General features: G+C 47.8%; 1 protein-coding gene across 3 annotated transcripts in view; it reads right to left on the reverse strand.

Moving 5' to 3' along the window:
• MDH1B (malate dehydrogenase 1B) overlaps window positions 1-21,228 on the reverse strand; it is a 128,351-nt gene that overhangs the window by 105,799 nt on the left and 1,324 nt on the right. For all 3 annotated transcript variants that reach the window (XM_029606350.1, XM_029606349.1, XM_029606348.1), the window contains exon 2: window positions 1,540-1,652. In XM_029606350.1, the coding sequence (XP_029462210.1) occupies window positions 1,540-1,652 (113 nt within the window). The remainder of the gene's footprint in view (window positions 1-1,539; window positions 1,653-21,228) is intronic.

Here is a 21,228-nt window from a genome sequence, read left to right on the forward strand (position 1 = left end):
CGCAAGTGCAACAATCAGACTGGTACGACAGATCAGATGTCCAGCACGTAGGCCTGCAGGGATTCCACAAGCAGGGTTTCCATTCCCCTGGCATGTCTGGAGGGGCTGAAGTATGCCCTGTCACGTCACTCCAGGAGCTAGTTGGCTTCCCTCTCTGGAGTGGAATGAGTCTCCTGCAAGAGGCTTATGAAGTACCCTCCCTTCCGGAGAAGTGAGTGTACCTAGCTCCTGCGTAGATTCTCCCTTTAGCCATTGGTATTCAAGGTGCTGATTGTTAAAGCCATCCTCTGCCAAGATTAAACTGCAGCACCACCAATGCCCTTCACAGGAGGGATGCCAGCTGCATGCAGAACCGTCTAGCTTGTTTAATGTCCATTGAGCTCGCAGTTTTGCTCTTTAGGAGGTAGTCCACAAAGGTGCTCATGGAAGAAACAAGTGCTGCAATGTCTTGCAGCAATGGTGGTGCACCAAGAAAGGACTTTTATTCAACCTTTTAGGGGCATTTTTTGGCTTAAATTCTGGTGTCATGGGATAAAATATCTATGTGGTATATGTTATTGGTTTGGTTTTTCCCATGGAAGGAATATATAATAAGCAAGGAGATGTCTTACTTTTATTTTATTTTATTTCAGACTTATGAATCACTTAAAGCCATAGCACTAAGCAATGTACAAAGTAAAATCGGTGCTGTCTTGGATTCGTCTGGGGTCATGCCAAGGCCCAAGGGAACACATTTCCCTCAGGATGGGATCACTCTCCTAGCATTCCCTAACATAACAACATGTTATTGAATATGAATACATTCTTGCACATTTACTGCTGTGCTTTGCAATTATATGTATTCAGTTTATATCAGTAAGTATTACTTAATAAGTTGTATAAATTATGAATGAATGGGGTGCAGATAATTATTTCTTTGTATTACTTTAATAACTTTTCTAAATATAACATATAACTGCAGATAAAAATAAAAGAGAAGCTTGTGAGGGTCCACGAAAATTTGGGAGTTGAAAAGGGATCCATACTCCCAATAAGATTGGGTTAGACTTTTATTTATTTCCATTTGATTATCCACTTTTTATCATAAAATCCCAAAGCAGATTACAATATACTATATCTATAATTTTTTGCTCCTTAGAAAACAATGAGAAATATTTTCTGAAAAGGGAGGCCATCTGGATTTCGGCATTGGGCAGAAATAAATATCTCTGGGGTCAAAGGCTCAGGAGACAAATAGAAGTGTCTCTAGGTGGGTGAATCTTTATTTGTGGAAAGTAATAGGGAAAAAGTCCAGCCCTGAAATGAAAAAAAAAAAATGGCTGGCACCGTTTTCTACATGGGACAAAACTCTTTTTGAAAGTTTCAAAACACAGCAAATAGCAGCTGAATATCTTTTTTCTACAATAAGAGATATTCAGAAAACCCGCTTTACAGCTGCTATTCACCAAATGGAGGCTCATATTTCTCGAGCTCATTTACCCTTAAATGATTTTAAAAAATATTTAGCAATACTGCTTCTTAATAGTAGACAACACTTACCTCCCAGTCATCTGGGTGCTGAGTAATCTTGTGTATTCTGAAATTATCTAGGCTTTCCTTCAGGAAGTCAGCAAGAGCTTCTGCTTTAGCATAGTATGGACAGTCTGCTCTGCCTGAAAAAATTTACAAATAGACCTCAAATGAGTATTAGATAAATTACTTAGATCACAGAACTTTCAAGAGAGCTTCTCTCGTTATAAAGTTCACCCTTCCTACCAAATAGAAAGGAAAGGAAGGCTTGAGTAGTGCTTTATAACATTTTTTTTAAAGAAAGAGCTGCCTTTTTTAGTCACACCCTTTCTCTTCCATATCTTGTGCTGTGATGCTTTGCCCAGCACATCTGTTTACATACCACTGGCAGAAGAATGACGCTTCATGATAAACTGGTGTTTTCCATAGATAGCAGATGAATTAGCCATGCTGTCTGGGTACGTCCTCCGTGCCACTAGGTGGCGGAGCTCTCCAAGATCACCCAAAGTCTTTTGGTGAGGTGTTCCTTCTTGTATATTCCCTTGCTTCCTCGAGGCTCCTCAGTCCATGTCAAAGCAAGACAATATGCAATGCCGGAACTGTCCGGGGAGGCGGGCGGGTCAGCATGGCTAATTAATCTGCTATCTAACACCGTTTACGGTAAGCAAACTTGCTTTTTTTCATAGATAAGCAGCTGAATTAGCCATGCTGTCTGGGAGTCCCCAGCTGTAGTATTGAGCGCGTTATTGCATGCGAGTTTGTTGTAGGTAGCTTATCGCTCAATACAGAATAAGAGGTGAACAGTTCTTATGAGTTAGTTTAATTAGTTAAAGAAGTGCTTTTGTCCAAGATTATCCGCCCCATCCTTGCGTCATCCCCCGCCTGTTTGTCTAAGCTGTAGAGGGATGTGAAGGTGTGTAGCGAGGACCATGTGGCTGCTTTGCAGATATCCAAGAGAGGCACATCGTGGAGGTGAGCAACGGAAGCAGCCATCACACGTACCTGGTGTGCTTTGGGTGTGGAAGATAGGGATTCTGAATGTTTTTGACAATAGAAACGTATACAATTGGAAAGCCAGGATGATAATGTTATTTTGGTAACAGGAAGTCCTGGTGCATTTGGATTACCGGCATGGTTAAAAGGGGAGGTGAAAGAAGCTATTTTAGCCAAAAGATCTTCATTCAAAAATTGGAAGAAGGATCCAACAGAAGAAAATAGGATAATGCATAAACGTTGGCAAGTTAAATGTAAGACATTGATAAGACAGGCTAAGAGAGAATTTGAAAAGAAGTTCGCCGTAGAGGCAAAAACTCACAGTAAAAACTTTTTAAAATATATCCGAAGCAGAAAGCCTGTGAGGGAGTCAGTTGGACCGTTAGATGATCGAGGGGTTAAAGGGGCACTTAGAGAAGATAAGGCCATGGCGGAAAGATTAAATGATTTCTTTTCTTCGGTGTTTACTGAAGAGGATGTTGGGGAGGTACCCATACTGGAGAAGGTTTTCATGGGTAATGATTCAGATGGACTGAACCAAATCACGGTGAACCTAGAAGATGTGGTAGACCTGATTGACAAACTGAAGAGTAGTAAATCACCTGGACCTGATGGTATACACCCCAGAGATCTGAAGGAACTAAAACATGAAATTTCAGACTTATTAGTAAAAATTCGTAACCTATCATTAAAATCATCCATTGTACCTGAAGAATGGAGGATAGCTAATGTAACCCCCATATTTAAAAAGTGCTCCAGGGGCGATCCGGGAAACTACAGACCAGTTAGCCTGACTTCGGTGCCAGGAAAAATAGTGGAAAGTGTTCTAAACAACAAAATCACAGAACATACAGAAAGACATGGTTTAATGGAATAAAGTCAGCATGGCTTTATCCAAGACAAGTCTTGCCTCACAAATCTGCTTCACTTTTTTGAAGGAGTTAATAAATATGTGGATAAAGGTGAACCGGTAGATGTAGTGTACTTGGATTTTTAGAAGGCATTTGACAAAGTTCCTCATGAGAGGCTTCTAGGAAAAATAAAAAGTCATGGAATGTTGCGGTCTCGGTCGCCACGGTGGCGCCCGAGACCTTACCTTCTTCCAGGGTCCCGGGGAGTTGCCGCGTTCCGCGGCCTCAGGACCTCGGCCGCCGCTTCCCCCAGCCGTTTCGGTCCTCCGCGGGCCTGCAGGGTCTTCGGGCGCCATGCGCCGGCTCCCACGCTGCCGCTGGCGTGCTCTCGCGGCCAGCCCCGCCCCCAGGCGCGCGCGCGCGGCTGACCTCCCGTTTTAAAGGGACCAGCGCGGGAAAACCCGGCTCCTCCCTTCTTTGACGTCAGACGCTGCAGGGCTATTTAAGCCCTGCAGTTCCTTCTCTTCTTTGCCTTGCAACGAGGTTCACTACTTCCGGTAGTTCTAAGTTGCGTTCTGGATTGCCTGTTACCTGCCTGACTCCGCTCTGCCTGACTCCGCTTGCCTGCTACCTGCCTTGACCACGGATTGCCTGACTCCGCTTGCCTGTTACCTGCCTGACTCCGCTCTACCTGACTCCGCTTGCCTGCTACCTGCCTTGACCACGGTTTGCCTGACTCCGCTTGCCTGCTACCTGCCTTGTCCACGGTTTGCCTGACTCCGCTTGCCTGTTTCCTGCCTTGACTCCGGTTCGTAGTTTTGACCCTGCTTCTTCAGCCTGCCCTGACCTCGGTTCGTGACCCCGACTTCTGCTCGCCCGCTGCCTGCCCAGACTCCGGTCCGGATTCCACTCCTGGGTTTCTTCGGTCTCGCCTAAGTCCCAGCGGTCCGGGTCCCTACGGGCTCCTCCTGGGGGGACCTCGGGCTTCCAGGGCGAAGTCTCCTAAGTCCTAGCAACCCGGGCTCCCACAGCTCCTCTGGAGGAGTCTCGGGTTTCCAGGTGAAGATCCTGTTGCCCGGTGGGAGTTCTGCCTACCGACTGTTCCCTCGGGCCAGTCGGCCCAAGGATCCACATCCGGATTGTCTCCAGCATAACAGTTTGCAAGGCCATGGATCCGGCAGACCTCGCCGGGCTACAGGCCATTCCGGGTTTGGCCCAGCGGTTGGTTCAGCAACAGCAAGTCCTGGATTCCTTGGCTGCTACAGTAGAGCGGCTGGCGTCTCGCATGGATACCGAGCCGCCCGTGCCCGTTCCAGTACCGGCACCTGTTCCTGCACCACTGGTAACTCTCCAGTCCCCTACGCAGCTCCCAGCGCCCTCTCGCTATGCCGGGGATGCCAAGGCATGTCGAGGGTTCTTAAATCAATGTTATGTGCGCTTTGCACTACTGCCAAACCAGTTTCCCACGGATGGCACCAAGGTGGCGTACATTTTTGCCCTTCTGGACGGACGGGCCCTGAATTGGGCTTCCCCCATGTGGGAGAATAATGATCCTGCACTGGGGAACTTGAATCGCTTTGTGGAAGAGTTCAAAGCGGCCTTCGATGAGCCAGCACGACAGGCTTCCGCTACTTCCGAGTTACTTCAGCTCCGGCAAGGGTCACGGACCTTGGCGGACTACGCTTTGGAGTTTCGCACCCTTGCCCACGAGGTAGGCTGGCAGGATGAGGCCCTCCGGGGGGTGTTCCTGGAGGGCTTAGCCGGTCGTATTAAGGACGAGCTAGCGGCTCGGGACCTGCCGGAGACCCTGAGTTCCCTGATTGACTTAGCAGGTCGAATTGATCGGCGTTTGCAGCAGAGGGCGAAAGAGGGGCGCCCTTTCCGACGTTCGACGTTTGTGACTCCCAGGTCCTCGAATTCAAGTTCGGGGTCGCGAGGACCTACATCTTCACCTGGAACTGTCTCTGACGAGCCCATGCAAGTGGGTCGTTCGTCTTTATCACCCGAGGAAAGGCAGCGACGCCGGGACTTAAGACTGTGCCTGTACTGTGGAGGAAAGGGCCACTACCTTGCCCAGTGTAAAGAACGGGCGGAAAACTCCCGCGCCTAGGTGTAAGGGAGGAGTGTCCCCTAGGCTGCCTTAGTCCTGCTCCCCAATGTACTAAACCGGTAACCTTGGAATATCCAGGTGGGTCCTTCCTCACGCAAGCCCTAGTTGACTCCGGGGCTGGAGGCAACTTCATTACTAAAGAGTTGGTGCAACAGTTGAATCTCTTTACGCGATCTAGGACTCCTGCCTTGCGGATAACTTCCATTCAGGGCACTCCTTTATCAGGGTGCATCTCCACCGAGACCGTCCCGTTGATTCTGCAGACGGGCTTATTACACACAGAGGAGATTTCCTTGCTAGTGTTGGAGAGAGCTGTACATCCGGTAGTTCTCGGGTTACCCTGGCTTCAGAAACACTCTCCTGTGATTCGCTGGAAAGATTTTCAGATTATCCAGTGGAGTTCGGAGTGTTTCCAATCTTGTCTCCAAGCGAAAAGATTCCAACGGATTCCGCTGGCCCACACCGTACCGGTATTACCGGCTCCGTATGCTGATTTTCAGGATGTCTTTTCCAAGGAAAAAGCGGAATTGTTACCGCAACACCGATCTTTTGACTGTGCAATAGAGTTGCTTCCAGGTACTACTCCTCCCCGGGGACGAGTTTATCCTTTGTCTCAGCCAGAGACCCGGGCCATGTCCGAATATATCTCCGAGAATCTGGCTAAGGGCTTCATACGCCCTTCCAAGTCTCCCGCCGGAGCAGGTTTCTTTTTTGTTGCCAAGAAGGACGGAGGCTTGCGGCCTTGCATTGATTACCGTGGCCTCAATGCTATCACCAAGAAGAACCGGTACCCGCTTCCCCTCATTCCGGAGTTGTTGGACAGACTCCAAGGAGCCCAAGTCTTCACTAAATTGGACCTCCGCGGCGCATATAATCTGGTTCGAATCCGCCCCGGGGACGAATGGAAGACGGCGTTCAACACCTGGGACGGCCATTATGAATATCTAGTAATGCCGTTTGGACTGTGCAACGCTCCCGCTGTATTCCAGCACTTGATGAATGAGGTTCTGCGAGACTTATTGCATTCCTGTGTGATCGTCTATTTGGACGACGTTCTTATACACTCCCCGGATCTTGCTTCCCATCGGCAACATGTGAGACAAGTACTCCAGATTTTACGAGACCACCATTTGTATGCTAAGTTCGAAAAATGTCTCTTTGAACAAGAGTCATTACCCTTCCTCGGGTTTATAGTGTCTTCTACGGGTTTCCGGATGGACCCCAGCAAGGTATCCGCCATCAGGAAGTGGCCCCGACCCGAGGGGTTAAAAGCATTACAACGCTTTTTAGGGTTTGCTAACTTCTATAGACACTTTATTCCTCAGTACTCTCGCCTGGTGGCACCTTTAACCGCGCTAACTCGGAAAGGGGCAAACACTCGCCTTTGGCCTGAGGGAGCTTGTGAGGCTTTCGAACAATTGAAGAAGGCGTTCCTTCGGGATACCTGTTTACGTCACCCAGATCCAACACGGCCATTCTTTGTCGAGGTCGATGCCTCTAACATTGCTGTAGGAGCGGTTCTCTCACAAGTCTCTAACTCCGGACATCTCCTACCCTGCTCCTATTTTTCTAAGAAATTCTCCTCAGCCGAGTGCAATTACGGTATTGGGGATAAGGAGTTGCTGGCTGTCAAACTTGCGTTGGAGGAATGGAGACAGTGGTTGGAGGGCTCTCTTCATCCGGTTACAATTTATACAGATCACAAGAACCTGGAGTTCCTTAATCAAGTCCAACGTCTTAATCCTCGACAAGCACGATGGTCCCTTTTCTTTAACCGTTTTAATTTCATTCTGAAGTACCGACCCGCCTTGAAGAATGTACGGGCTGACGCGCTCTCCCGTTATGAACTTCAGGAGGAAAAGGAAGACCTCCCACAACACATTATTGATCCCGCTAAAATCCAGTTAGCTAGCACCACAGTCTCCACCCTAGGACGAGTGGTGGTTTCCCACAAAGACCGAAGAAGGGTGTTAGCTTGGGCCCATGACTCACTTTCAGGGGGTCACGCCGGCAGGAAGAGGACGCTCGACCTGCTTAGCCGCTATTACTGGTGGCCTCGAATGCGACAAGATGTCCGAGTATATGTTGACTCATGCCCAGTATGTGCCCGGCAAAAACCGCCTAGTGGTCGGCCCTGGGGCCTCCTGCAGCCGCTGCCTATTCCCGTGGAACCATGGTCCCACATAGCCACGGACTTTGTAGTGGATCTGCCCCCCTCGGAGGGTAATACGGTGATTTGGGTAACGGTAGACCGTTTTTCTAAGATGATTCGCCTGGTACCTTTGCCTAAGCTGCCCTCTGCACCTGAACTCGCACTCCTCTTCACTACACACGTCTTCCGGGTTCACGGTCTACCACAGAGTATCGTATCGGATAGAGGGCCACAGTTCACGGCTCGTTTTTGGCGTGCTCTTTGCAGAAAATTTGGGGTCCAATTAAATTTATCCACGGCCTTTCACCCCCAGACTAATGGTCAGACGGAGCGCACGAACCGCACTCTTAAAACTTTCCTCCGCAGTTTTATCTCCGAAAAAGGGAATAACTGGACTTCTCTCCTGCCTTGGGCAGAGTTCGCCTACAACAACCATACCCATGCTGCCACAGGACAAACCCCTTTCCAGGTTGTGTATGGACGTCACCCAAGGCCTCCTTTGCCGCTTCCTATTTCCATTCCATCGCTTGCTGCCTTAACCACAGCACGTCTAGTGCATCATCTCTGGAAGAGGATTCAACTCAAACTGAACACTGCAGCAAAAAGATCCCAGCAGTATACCAACCGTCACCGACGACCAGCGCCAGTTTTCCTGCCAGGTACCAAAGTGTGGTTAAGCACTCGGAACCTCCAACTACCTAACCGCTCTCGTAAGTTGGCTCCTCGATACTGCGGGCCCTTTCAGGTTGCGGAGCGTATTGGTACCGTTTCCTACAGACTGCGCCTCCCGTCTTCACTTCGCATTCATAACGTGTTTCACGTATCTTTGCTGAAACCGGTGGTACTGTCCCGGTACCATCATCCCTCTACAGATGCTCTATCATCTCCTACGTCTACTGAGACTACGTATCAGGTACGAGAAGTCTTGGACGTTCGCTTCCATGCCCGTCGCTGGGAATATCTGCTGGCATGGGAGGGGTGTGGCTCCGAGGAGGACTCTTGGGAACCAGCTCGGAACATCTTGGACAAATCATTGCTCACTCAATTTCATTTGGACCATCCCGGGAAACCTGGCCCTCGGCGGAGGGGGCGTAAGAAGGGGGGTACTGTTGCGGTCTCGGTCGCCACGGTGGCGCCCGAGACCTTACCTTCTTCCAGGGTCCCGGGGAGTTGCCGCGTTCCGCGGCCTCAGGACCTCGGCCGCCGCTTCCCCCAGCCGTTTCGGTCCTCTGCGGGCCTGCAGGGTCTTCGGGCGCCATACGCCAGCTCCCACGCTGCCACTGGCGTGCTCTCGCGGCCAGCCCCGCCCCCAGGCGCGCACGCGCGGCTGACCTCCCGTTTTAAAGGGACCAGCGCGGGAAAACCCGGCTCCTCCCTTCTTTGACGTCAGACGCTGCAGGGCTATTTAAGCCCTGCAGTTCCTTCTCTTCTTTGCCTTGCAACGAGGTTCACTACTTCCGGTAGTTCTAAGTTGCGTTCTGGATTGCCTGTTACCTGCCTGACTCCGCTCTGCCTGACTCCGCTTGCCTGCTACCTGCCTTGACCACGGATTGCCTGACTCCGCTTGCCTGTTACCTGCCTGACTCCGCTCTACCTGACTCCGCTTGCCTGCTACCTGCCTTGACCACGGTTTGCCTGACTCCGCTTGCCTGCTACCTGCCTTGTCCACGGTTTGCCTGACTCCGCTTGCCTGTTTCCTGCCTTGACTCCGGTTCGTAGTTTTGACCCTGCTTCTTCAGCCTGCCCTGACCTCGGTTCGTGACCCCGACTTCTGCTCGCCCGCTGCCTGCCCAGACTCCGGTCCGGATTCCACTCCTGGGTTTCTTCGGTCTCGCCTAAGTCCCAGCGGTCCGGGTCCCTACGGGCTCCTCCTGGGGGGACCTCGGGCTTCCAGGGCGAAGTCTCCTAAGTCCTAGCAACCCGGGCTCCCACAGCTCCTCTGGAGGAGTCTCGGGTTTCCAGGTGAAGATCCTGTTGCCCGGTGGGAGTTCTGCCTACCGACTGTTCCCTCGGGCCAGTCGGCCCAAGGATCCACATCCGGATTGTCTCCAGCATAACATGGAATAGGTGGTGGTGGTTGTGGATTATAAACTGGCTAAAAGACAGGAAACAGAGAGTAGGATTAAATTGACAATTTTCTCAGTGGAAGGGAGTGGGCAGTGGAGAGCCTCTGGGATCTGTATTGGGACCCTTACTTTTCAATATATTTATAAATGATCTGGAAAGAAATACAACAAGTGAGGTAATCAAATTTGCAGATGATACAAAATTGTTCAGAGTAGTTAAATCACAAGCAGATTGTGATAAATTGCAGGAAGACCTTGTGAGGCTGGAAAATTGGGCATCAAAATGGCAGATGAAATTTAATGTGGACAAATGCAAGGTGATGCATATAGAGAAAAATAACCTATGCTATAGTTACACAATGTTAGGTTCCATATTAGGTGCTACTACCCAAGAAAGAGATCTAGGCGTCATAGTGGATAACACATTGAAATTGTCGGTTCAGTGTGCTGTGGCAGTCAAAAAAGCAAACAGAATGTTGGGAATTATTAGAAAGGGAATGGTGAATAAAACGGAAAATGTCATAATGCCTCTGTATCGCTCCATGGTGACACCGCACCTTGAATACTGTGTACAATTCTGGTCGCCGCATCTCAAAAACGATATAGTTGCAATGGAGAAGGTACAGAGAAGGGCAACCAAAATGATAAGGGGAATGGAACAGCTCCCCTATGAGGAAAGACTAAAGAGGTTAGGACTTTTCAGCTTGGAGAAGAGACGGCTGAGGGGGGATATGATAGAGCTGTTTAAAATCATGAAAGGTCTAGAACGGTTAGATGTGAATGGGTTTTTTACTCTTTCAGATAATAGAAAGACTAGGGGGCACTCCATGAAGTTAGCATGTGGCACATTTAAAACTAATCGGAGAAAGTTCTTTTTCACTCAACGCACAATTAAACTCTGGAATTTGTTGCCAGAGGATGTGGTTAGTGCAGTTAGTATAGTTGTGTTTAAAAAAGGATTGATTAAATTCTTGGAGGAGAAGTCCATTACCTGCTATTAATTAAGTTGACTTAGATAATAACCACCGCTATTACTAGCAACGGTAACATGGAATAGACTTAGGTTTTGGGTACTTGCCAGGTTCTTAGGGCCTGGATTGGCCACTGTTGGAAACAGGATTCTGGGCTTGATGGACCCTTGGTCTGACCCAGTATGGTATGTTCTTATGATTGAAGGAGAGGAAGAGCTGCGAGGCTCTGTTTTTAGAATCAGTGCATTTCTTATAATAAGCGAGCGCACGTTTACAGTCCAATGAATGAAGATGATGCTCGCTGTCATCTGTGTGAGGCTTGGGATGGAGAGTCGGGAGGGTTACTTTGTCGTGGTAGAATTCAAGGTAAGGTGGGTAGTGCACCAAGGCTTGAAGTTCGCTGATTCGCCTCGCGGATGTGAGGATGACTAGAAATAGTACCTTCCAGGAAAGGTATCTAGAATGGCAAGTGTCTAGTGGTTCAGAAGGTGGTAGCATAAGCTGCTCCAGAACTGGGTTGACATCCTATGGTACTGGTGGTTTTCTTATGGGGGGTCGTAGGTGTAGTACACCCTTCATAAATCGGGAAACAAGAAAATGACAGGCTAAAGATTCACCATTGAGAGGAGTGTGGTAAGCTGCTATTGCACTGAGGTGAACACGAAGAGAGGCTGTGGCCAGACCTTGCGTGTAAAGCAGATGAAGGTAAGTCAGAAGACATTCTGGTGGAATGTGAGTGGGCCTGTGTCCATTGAGGAGCACCAGGATGCGTAACGCACCCATTTGCCTTGGTAGTTTAGTCACGTTTATGGTTTCCTGGATGCGATCATAATGTCTTCTAGTTGAGGGGAAAAATGTTGGTTTTGGAACGTGACCCTTTCAATCTCCATGCAGTAAGATTCAGCGATGCGTGAAGCGGATAGAGAATGAGCCTCCCTGTTGGGTGAGGGCGGGGTCGTTCCCTAGAGGGATTGGTTTGCAGATTGATAGATGAATTAGGTAGCTGTACCATGGTTGATGCACCCATACTGGTGCAATCAGGATTAGATCCGCCTTTTCCTCGATGCATCTGACGACCATGTTACCACTTTGCAGATATCTAACAACGGAACTTTGTTCAAGTGAGCAACTGATGCTGCTGTGGCACATATCTGATGCACCTGAGGCTTATTTTTAAGTTTGATGGAGCGTTTATTGTAGCAGAATAGAATGCATTGTGATAACCAACTGGCGATAGTTCTCTTTGAAATGGGTGTTATGGTTTAGCGGTGTTTGGTGGATTCTTGGGTACAGTGGCAGATGACCACGCCCACGGGGAGGAGCCCCGTGGGGAGCCACAGTACTGGGCTAGACTAGGGACGCACAGACACAGAATTAGATCTTTTTTTGTACAGCTTCATGTATACCACCAGAGGTGGCAGTAGTGAGTTGATCCAGAGGTAGCAGTCTCGGGACCCTCGGCAGAGGGAACACGTCTCACCCCGTTGGTAAATGGGGATTCCAGTGTAGGTTTCCCAGCAAGGCAATGCTGTAGATGAGACAGACTGAGAGTTAGATTACTCACTAGATAGTAGCTGTAGGTTGGCAATTCCACCAGGCAGAAGCAGATGGTACAGGCACCAAGGCATGGAGAGCAGGCCCTCGAGGAGCGAGTACCTGATCCCAGTAAGGCACCCGAAATAAAGCAGAGGGCCCCCAAGGAGAGGGTATCCAGGTTAGAGAATACCCCGAAGGGCAGAGAGAGAGCTTCCAGCGGCAGCACGGAAGCGGCAGTGTAGCTTAGACCGGACGAGTCCAATCCTTGCTAACTCAATGAGCTAGTAAACAAGTACAGGCTAAATACCTGGATGGCGTGACATCACTTATTTATTTATTTAGTTGTTTTTATATACCGACATTCATTGGAGTATATCACATCGGTTTACATAACTGTTAGAAATAGTAAGACTAAGGTGTCTTGCTATTGATACACTGTAACACTGCGAAACATAAAAATAACTTAAAAACTTAAAAAACTAAGGAGACTTATTAATACATTATAACATATAGGCATTTAACTTAAGACTAAGTTATTTAACTTAAGACTAATCATTTTCCATGATTGTTCATTGAGGGGAACGCCCCCGAGGTTCGTGCCATAGCTGGAATAAAGACGTGGGTAGCGCGTGCGAGCGCACCCTAGGAGACCCTTGGAAGAAACATGGCGGGAGGCAACGCCATAGCTGTTCTGGGTATGCCGGAGAGAGCGGCTTGCAAATGCGGCGGTAGCCATCTTCCCAAGCCTAGCGGGGAGAGCTGAGAAAAAGGTGAGGCACAAGGGTCGAAGCCGTCTGAGACCGACGGACGCAACAATGGGTTGGCCAGGATCATTTGGATTAAAGGAAAGGAACAATTGAGAAGGCCTCGAAGTGGATTGGGTCCTTTGTTTGTAGTAAACCAGAGCTCTTTTACAGTCTAGAGCAGTGTTTCCCAACCCTCTCCTGGAGGCACACCTAGCAGGTCAGGTTTTCAGGATTGCCGCAATAAATATGCATGAGATTGATTTGCATACCCTGGGTCTCCAATGTATGCAAATCTCTCTCATGCATATTCATTATGGATATTCTGAAAACCTGACTGGTTAGGTGTGCCTCCAGGAGAGGGTTGGGAAACACTGGTCTAGAGAATGTAGAAGTCTTTCACGTTCATTTACATGAGGCTTTGGCATGAAAATGGTAGTGTGATGGTTTGATTAAGATGAAATATCAAGACCACTTTAGGTAGGAAGGCAGGGTGAGGGCGAAGAGTCACCTTGTCATGGTAAAATTCTAAATAAGGAGAGTAGTGTACCAAGGCCTGGAGTTCACTGACTCTTCTTGCAGACATGATGGCCACCAGAAAGACTGTTTTCCATGTCATGTATTTTATATGACTAGTGTCTATTGGTTCAAAAGGAGGAAGCATTAGTTGCTCCAATACCACGTTTAGGTCCCATGGTATTGGTGGTTTAGTCACCGGTGGTCGAAGTCATAAAATGCCCTTCATGAATCTGGAGATCAACAGATGATTTGAAATGGGTACGTCATTATGAGGGTCATGAAATGCTGCAATCGTGCTGATATGAACTCGGACTGAGGTGGTAGCTAAACCTGCTTCGTAAAGAGTGTGTAGATACTGTAGTAATTGAATGGCATTGGCCGAAAAAGGATCTATGTTCCTAGGGCCGCGCCAATTTAGGTAGCGATGCCATTTACTGGTATAGTTGCATCTGGTGGAAGGTTTCCTGGATGCAATAAGGATATCTTCTACTGGTGTAGGAAGGTTTAGGTGATTCAGTATTTTCCTCTCAATCTCCACGCCATGAGATGAAGCGATTGATGCACTGGATGGAGGCGAGAACCCCCTTCTTGCGTTAAAAGATGTGGAAGGTTCTGCAGTAGTATCGGTGGGCGTATGGAAAGTCTCATTAGATATGCATACCATGGTTGTCTCGGCCATGCTGGAGCAATGAGTATCATGTCCGCCACATCTTGAATGCATTTCTGAACTGTGCGAAAAATTAGTGGAATGGGAGGGTAGGCTTACATTAAGCCCGGTGTCCATGGAATGAGAAAGGCATCTGGGGCGAACCGCAGGTTGCTGGGATAAATGGAGCAGAAGCGTTGAACCTGTCTGTTGGCTTCTGTGGCAAATAGGTCTATTGCAGGGAAACCCCACTGTTGCAAAACGCTTAGTGCCACCTCTGGGTTTAAAGTCCATTCGTGTGGATGAAAAATTCAGCTTGGATGGTCTGCTGTTACATTGCGTAACAGCTTCCACAGCTGTGTTAGCTTCAAAAAGGGTACCTCATGGTGTGCTTGCTAATGTCCCTGGCGGTTAGGCAGTATATCCTCCATAGTATCCCTTTTGTGAGTGCAGACACAGGGAATATGGCACGCCACCAACATGCATAGGACTCTGCTTCTGGTTGCAGGGTGTGAGGCTCAAGATAAACTGTGCCACACAATCACATGATGCATCAATAACTGGCCACACCTGATCAAGCACCCGCAGCAGTGTGGACACTTCAAGCTTGGCACTAACCAGTGAGATTGAAATAGCTCCGAAAGAGAGGATAGGAGCGGGACCATGTTGGAAAAAAGGACCCTGAAAGTATATAGTGGCTGCTCACGCCCCAAGCTTTAGGCTTGGAGCATTTGATTGACACCACAACATTTGCAGCCCTCTGCAGCATGGGGCAAAAAAAGCTGGTCCTGCACTAATGGCCTTGAGACATCACTGTACAAGGCAGATGTCATGGCAGTAATGCTTTTTCTCGCTCCTTGCCATCCCCATTTTGTGTGCGCTTTGCCAGAAATAGATAGCCAGAGATGGAATATATAAAGAAACATGTGTCTTATCTATGAGCCACCCGTCACCCTACAGCCCGTCCTCAAAATTGTCAAAGAGCCATGATTGCCTAAGTATAAAGGAATTGTGCGGGGCTCCTGGGTACCTGGCCACCACATCAAGGATGTGCATTCGAGCGTCACACACCACTTGCACATTGATGAAATGGAAGAGTTTTCTGTTGTGCTACATCTCTTCCCTCTCACGGGATGGGACAAGGGCCACGTGAGTACAATAGATAGCTCCCAGAACAGTGGGAAAGTTTGCGAAGGCATAAAAGCCCCTCTTCAAGTCCATCAAGTTCTGCCTGTCACACGGAAATACTATATAGTGATTAATGCGGTCTGCTTAATGACCTGGTTCAGACAGGGTGAAAATGAGGTTTGTGACATTCCCCCCATTACCCCTATTGATGTTTGGAAGGAGCCGCTTGCCATGAAGTGCAGGGTGGCCAACAGTATGGTGAGGCTGGGCACAGCATGTGACCTTTCTGTGATGGGATCCAGATCCCCTCGGATTTCTTCAAATAATTCCAGGATAGCCTAAGAGCTGAGGCAATACATGCTAATCGCATATTCCTCTGCCCAGTGTTGTGCCAGAGGTGGACCCTTGGGCCAAGGTGGGGTTGACGTTACCTGTAGGAAGGATCCTACGGGTCCCCACCATTGGCAGGCAGAGAGGGCTGACGGACGGAGGCCGGCTAGCGCTTCACCAATACCAGCCTTTGTTCCCTGCGGGTTGAGCCTTTGGGTGCCGGGCCCGGCTGGACTTAGGTGGACTCCATCAGTGGTCATCGATGGGTGGATCGAGGTCAGCCCATAGGCAGCAACTAGCGTAGGTAACAGTCTGTACTGGACGAGGCAGAGTCCCAGAGACCTGGGTGCCAATAAGAACACAGTCTGACAGAGGGTGCCTGAGCAAGAGCAGACCGAAGCCTGAATAAATTACGTCCAGGACAAAGGCTGAAGAGGTGTCTTTAAGCAAGCTGGGTTCAGGACTGGCGGCAGGCTGGAGGCAGTGGCAAGCAAGGCTGAGGTCTGGACGAAGAGAGAGTCAAAGGATGGTCAGACAAAGCAGAAGTCCAGGGCTGGAGAGAAGCAATGGCGTGGTCAGGCGATGCAGAGGTCCGGGGCTGGAGAGAGGCAACGGAGTAGTCAGGCAATGCAGAAGTCCCGGGCTGGAGAGAGGCAACAGAGTAGTCAGACAATGCAGAGGTCCGGGGCTGGAGAGAGGCAACGGAGTAGTCAGGCGATGAAGAGGTCAAACCAGGTTAGCAATCTGATGGAGAGATGAAGGAACAGGAACTCAAGAACAAGCAGACAGGAACGAAGGCAATCAGGATCAGGAACCAGGAACAGTAAAAGTAATGAGCACTCGAATAGCGAGGGGATCTGTTGCAAAGGCCATTTGAGAGAGCGGAGCCTGGGCTTATATACAGGTTCCCGCCGCGGGCCCTATGAAAGGATCAGCTGTGTGCGTGCGCGTGCCTAGGGAGGGGCGTGGTGCTGGTCAGGACGACGTCTCTCCGCGGGCCACTCGGGCCCGACGCAGAAGATCTAGGAACTGCAGCAGAGCCGGAGGCCCCAGGGGTGGCCCGAGGACGGAACCGGTGGCCCACAGCCGCCAGAGATGAGGGACCAGGTGCTAGATCACTTTGAAAGAGGTGAGGGGGCCTGATCCGCAGGTCTGCCGCGGCTGGCGTGTGTAACACCCAGCAAGGATGTTTGTGGAGGAAAGATACGTTCCCTGTATCTCCTGCGCCATGGCCGCCTGTGTGCCGGGTGCTGGCCTGGGCCCCCATCCTGTGGGGCCCGTGACTCTGGTTGGGGTGCAGGAACTTCCCTAGGAAGACTTGGAACTGGCCTTGCTGGCTCTTTAGCTTCTTGTTCTAGTTCTTGTCTGTTACGAGCCTGCCCATGCATCCAGTATGCCGCAACAATTACACTTGCCACAAACATTATGGCTTTTAGGAAGCTAGAACAAGTAAGACAGGTGTTTTTATTGGGCCAGGAAGGCCTGATAGGTGTGTTCCATTCAATTGGACTTATCACGTGTGATCGCTGCTGCGATAATACTGTTATCTGTGATGTCGCCCGGAATAAATACTTTTTTCACCCTACCACAAAAAAAATAAGCGTAGTTATTTCCGCGTTAAACTCCGGATAGTATGCGATATTTATTTATTTATTTATTTCAAATCTTTTATATACCGAAGTATAGCAGTCTGCTTTCACTCCGGTTTACATGAGAACAACTTAATACAATTTAAGCACATTGGAACAACTTATTATAGTAAGAACATATTAGAGTCAGAGGTTTAAAAATGAACAATTACATACTGGAAACCAACATTTTTTAGCAACATACGAATTAACCATTTTTAAAGGGTTGAAGATCATAAGGTGAGTTCATCGTTGAGCAAGGGGTACGTGTAGTCTTTGTGTGTCGGTGTGACTGTTCTGAGGGAGGGGACCGAAATCGTTTGGTCGAGGGGACAAGATGTGATGCTGACCGAGATTGAACCGCCATTGGGAGATCGTGGATGGGTTAATGATTGTAAGGTTAGAGGTGATGGAGGAGAACATTCAAGGAGATTAGAGTGTGTCAGGTACAGTAGTGAAATGAGTTAGGAAGTTGCGTGAAGCTTAACCAACGCCATCTCTGAAAGTTTGGTTGAAATACCATGTTTTGAGTTCCTTTTTAAAGGATTTGATGTCACTAAGTGAACTTAGGTAGTGTGGTAAGGAGTTCCATATTTTGGGTCCTGCGATGGAGAAGGCTCTGTTCCTAGTGTTGGTCAGCTTTGCTGTGTTAAGAGATGGTATGTCTAGATTCAGTTTGCAGGCTGTTCTGGTTGTACGTTGTGCTTTGTGTATCTGAATCATGTTATTGAGGGCGGAGTTGTCTTCTTTGTATATTGCGTTGTGGACTATTGTCAAGGTTTTGAATTCAATTCTTTGTTCGATCGGTAGCCAGTGGAGACTTTTCAAAACCGGGGTGATATGTTCTGATTTCTTCTTTCTGGTTAGGATTCTGGCTGCGGCGTTTTGCAACAGTTGGAGTGGTTTTAATGTGGATTTTGGGAGGCCGATCAGGAGTGAGTTGCAGTAATCGAGGCTGTTGAAGATAAGGGATTGCAGCACGGTTCGGAAATCTTGATGGTAGAGAAGTGGTTTTAGGTGTTTCAGGATGTGACGTTTATGAAAGTCTTCCTTCGTTTTAGTTGCTATGTTCTTTTTTAAGTTGAGTTCGTTGTCAATCCAGATGCCGAGGTCCTTTGTTATGTTTTTCAGTTGGATGCTAATGTTATCAATTTGTAGGGAGTGTGTGGATGTTGTTAGACCTGAGTTGTTTCTTCCTATGAGGATGCATTCAGTTTTATTCATATTGAGGCATAACTTTAGTTGGTTTAGCTTGTTTCTGATTGAGATTAGGTGGTTGGCTGTGGTGTACAGAGTTTCTTCGATAGTGGTGGTTACAAGGATGAGTAGTTGAATGTCATCGGCATACATATAATATGTTATGCCAACCAATGAAGAGTGGGTGACTCACCAGAATGATGGCTACTGCCTGGAGACAATACCCTTATTAAATAAACATACACATGCTTACTGTGACTCCAACATCGCTCTAAGCTTCAACAGGAAGAGGAAACGTGGAAAAAAGGATTCACACTCACAAAGAGGGGAGTAGCTGGCTTGTTACTCCAGTTACTACCCCAAATCAAATAAGCCTGATACTTCACTTTCAATGCATATACAGCATAGTTCTCTGCTTCAACGGCAGGGGAGAAGAAAAGAGGGTTCGCACTCACAAAGCGGGGAGTAGCTGGCTTGTTACGGCGGTTACTACCCCAAACCAAATGTGCCTGATACTTCACTTTCGATGCATATCCAGCATGGCTCTCTGCTTCCATAGCATGGGAGAAGACTGATACTTCATGCATATCCAGCATAGCTCTCTGCTTCAACGGCAGGGGAGAAAAAAAGAAAACTGATACTTCACGCATATCCAGCATACCTCCCTGCTTCAACGGCAGGGGAGAAGAAAAACAACCAATAAGGGCTGTATAACATAGTCTGGGTAAAACAAATAAGCATGGGTGTAGCTTGCTTATTGCGGCGGCTACTACCCCTAACTAATCAAGCTAGATATTTCACTTGGATGCAGCTCCATCACTGCTCTCTACATTAAAGGTGGGGGTGGAAGGGAAATAGAACCAAGTGCTAAGAGAAACAGATAAGTATGAGAGAAAAAATGTGTGAAGCTTGCTGGGCAGACTGGATGGGCCATTTGGTCTTCTTCTGCCGTCATTTCTATGTTTCTATATATGTTTCTATAAGTGGCAGAGTGGGAGTAGGTAGATATTAAAGAGGGTGGCAGATAGGGCGGAGCCTTGTGGTACCCCAGTATCGAGTGGGAGGGGATTTGATGATTTGTTGTTAACGGTGACCTTGAAGTATCTTTCTTTTAGGAAAGAAGTGAACCAGCTGAGTGTTTTGCCATCCAGACCGATGTAAGCAAGTCTTGATATCAGGTTTTCGTGGTCTACAGTATCAAATGCCGCGGAGAGGTCAAGTAGAATTAGTAGGTGGCTTAATTTGTCATCGACGCCCCTGATTAATTTATTTGATAGATTGATTAGCAGAGTTTCAGTACTTCTGTTTTTCCTGAATCCATGTTGTGAGGTATGTAGGATATTGTTGTCCTCTAGATGTTCATTAAGCTGAATCATTGCTGCTTTCTCAGTCATCTTTGCGAGTAAGGGGAGGTTTGAGATGGGAAGGTAGTTATTCAGATCTGCAGGATCTAGGTTCTTCTTTTTTAAAATTGGTGTGATTGTTGCTGTTTTTAATTGAGTTGGAAGCACTCCTTCTTCGAATGATTTGTTTATGATTGCTGCTATGGTTGGGGCAATGATGTGCGCCATTTCTTTCAGATCTCGAGTTGGAATTATATCTAGATCGTGACGCGCTGGGTTGATTTTTCTTAGCATGTTTTCAGCTTCTTGGTTAGATATTGGTACGAAGTTCGACCAGGGTGTTATGGTTGATTTTTCGAGTTGTTCATCCGTGTTTGAGGGGGGGTTGAAGGTGCTGGTTATTTTACTTATTTTGTTCTTAAAGAACAGGGCTAGGTCTTGGCTTAGATTATTTGTATTTGTTGTGGAGGTGTTGTTGTTTTCTTCAATCAGGTTTCTTACGATGTTGAACAGGGAGTTTGAGCTGTTTAAAGAGTTTATCTTTTGACTATAGTAGTCGCATTTGGTGTTCATGATTGTTTTTTTTATATGATGCAAGTTGCGTGTGGTATCGTTGAATGGTTACTGGGCATTTGGATTTTCTCCATTCCTTTTCTAATTTTCTTGGGTTGCTTTTCATTGATCTGAGATGTGAGTTAAACCAAGGGTTGTTTTTACCTCTGGTTTTTTTGATCTGTTTTGTTTTTATGGGGTTTATGTTGTTCGCAGTTTGTTCGGTAAGGTGGAGCCAGGATTGTATGGCGTTGTTGATGTTGGAGAGGTCTAAATTAGCTAGTTGTTTTCCGAGCTCTTGTTGGAGTAGGTTGGGTTGGAAGGGGGGTTGGTATTTGAATGACAGTCGATCGTTTGCATCTATCAAGTTGTTGTTCTGCACTTGTGTCCTGCATTGTATGATGAAGTGATCCGACCAGGGGACTGGATTGGATGATATGTATGTGTTTGAGAAGTGGTGACTGGTGAAGATCACATCTAACGTGTGACCCGCTTTATGAGTTGGGATGTTCACTTGTTGGTGCAGGTTGAAGCTGGAGAGCATGTCAAGCAACGTTTGGCAGCTTTGAGATCTGGGGATGGAGTCTGTGTGGAGGTTAAAATCCCCGAGTATGATAGTGGGTTTTTTTGTGCTGATGTTCGAGATTAAGTATTCTAAGAGTGGGGAGATTTCACTATCTAGGAGCTTGGGAGGGCAATAGACTAGGCATATTTGTAGGAGCTCTGAGTCAAAGAGAGCAACTTCGTACTTCTTCGGGAGGTTGTGAGGTATCAGTTTCATGGTGAAATTCTTTTTTATAATAAGGAGTAGTCCACCTCCTCTGTGAGACTTGCGCGGGATTGAGAATAAGTCGTAGTCATTGTGGGTTAGTTGATTCGTTATTACATGATCAGTATTTTTGAACCAGGTTTCGGTTATGGCGATGAAGTCAGGATTTTTATCTTGGATTAGGT

Source organism: Rhinatrema bivittatum, chromosome 6, assembly GCF_901001135.1.
Source record: "Rhinatrema bivittatum chromosome 6, aRhiBiv1.1, whole genome shotgun sequence".
Lineage (NCBI taxonomy): Eukaryota > Metazoa > Chordata > Amphibia > Gymnophiona > Rhinatrematidae > Rhinatrema > Rhinatrema bivittatum.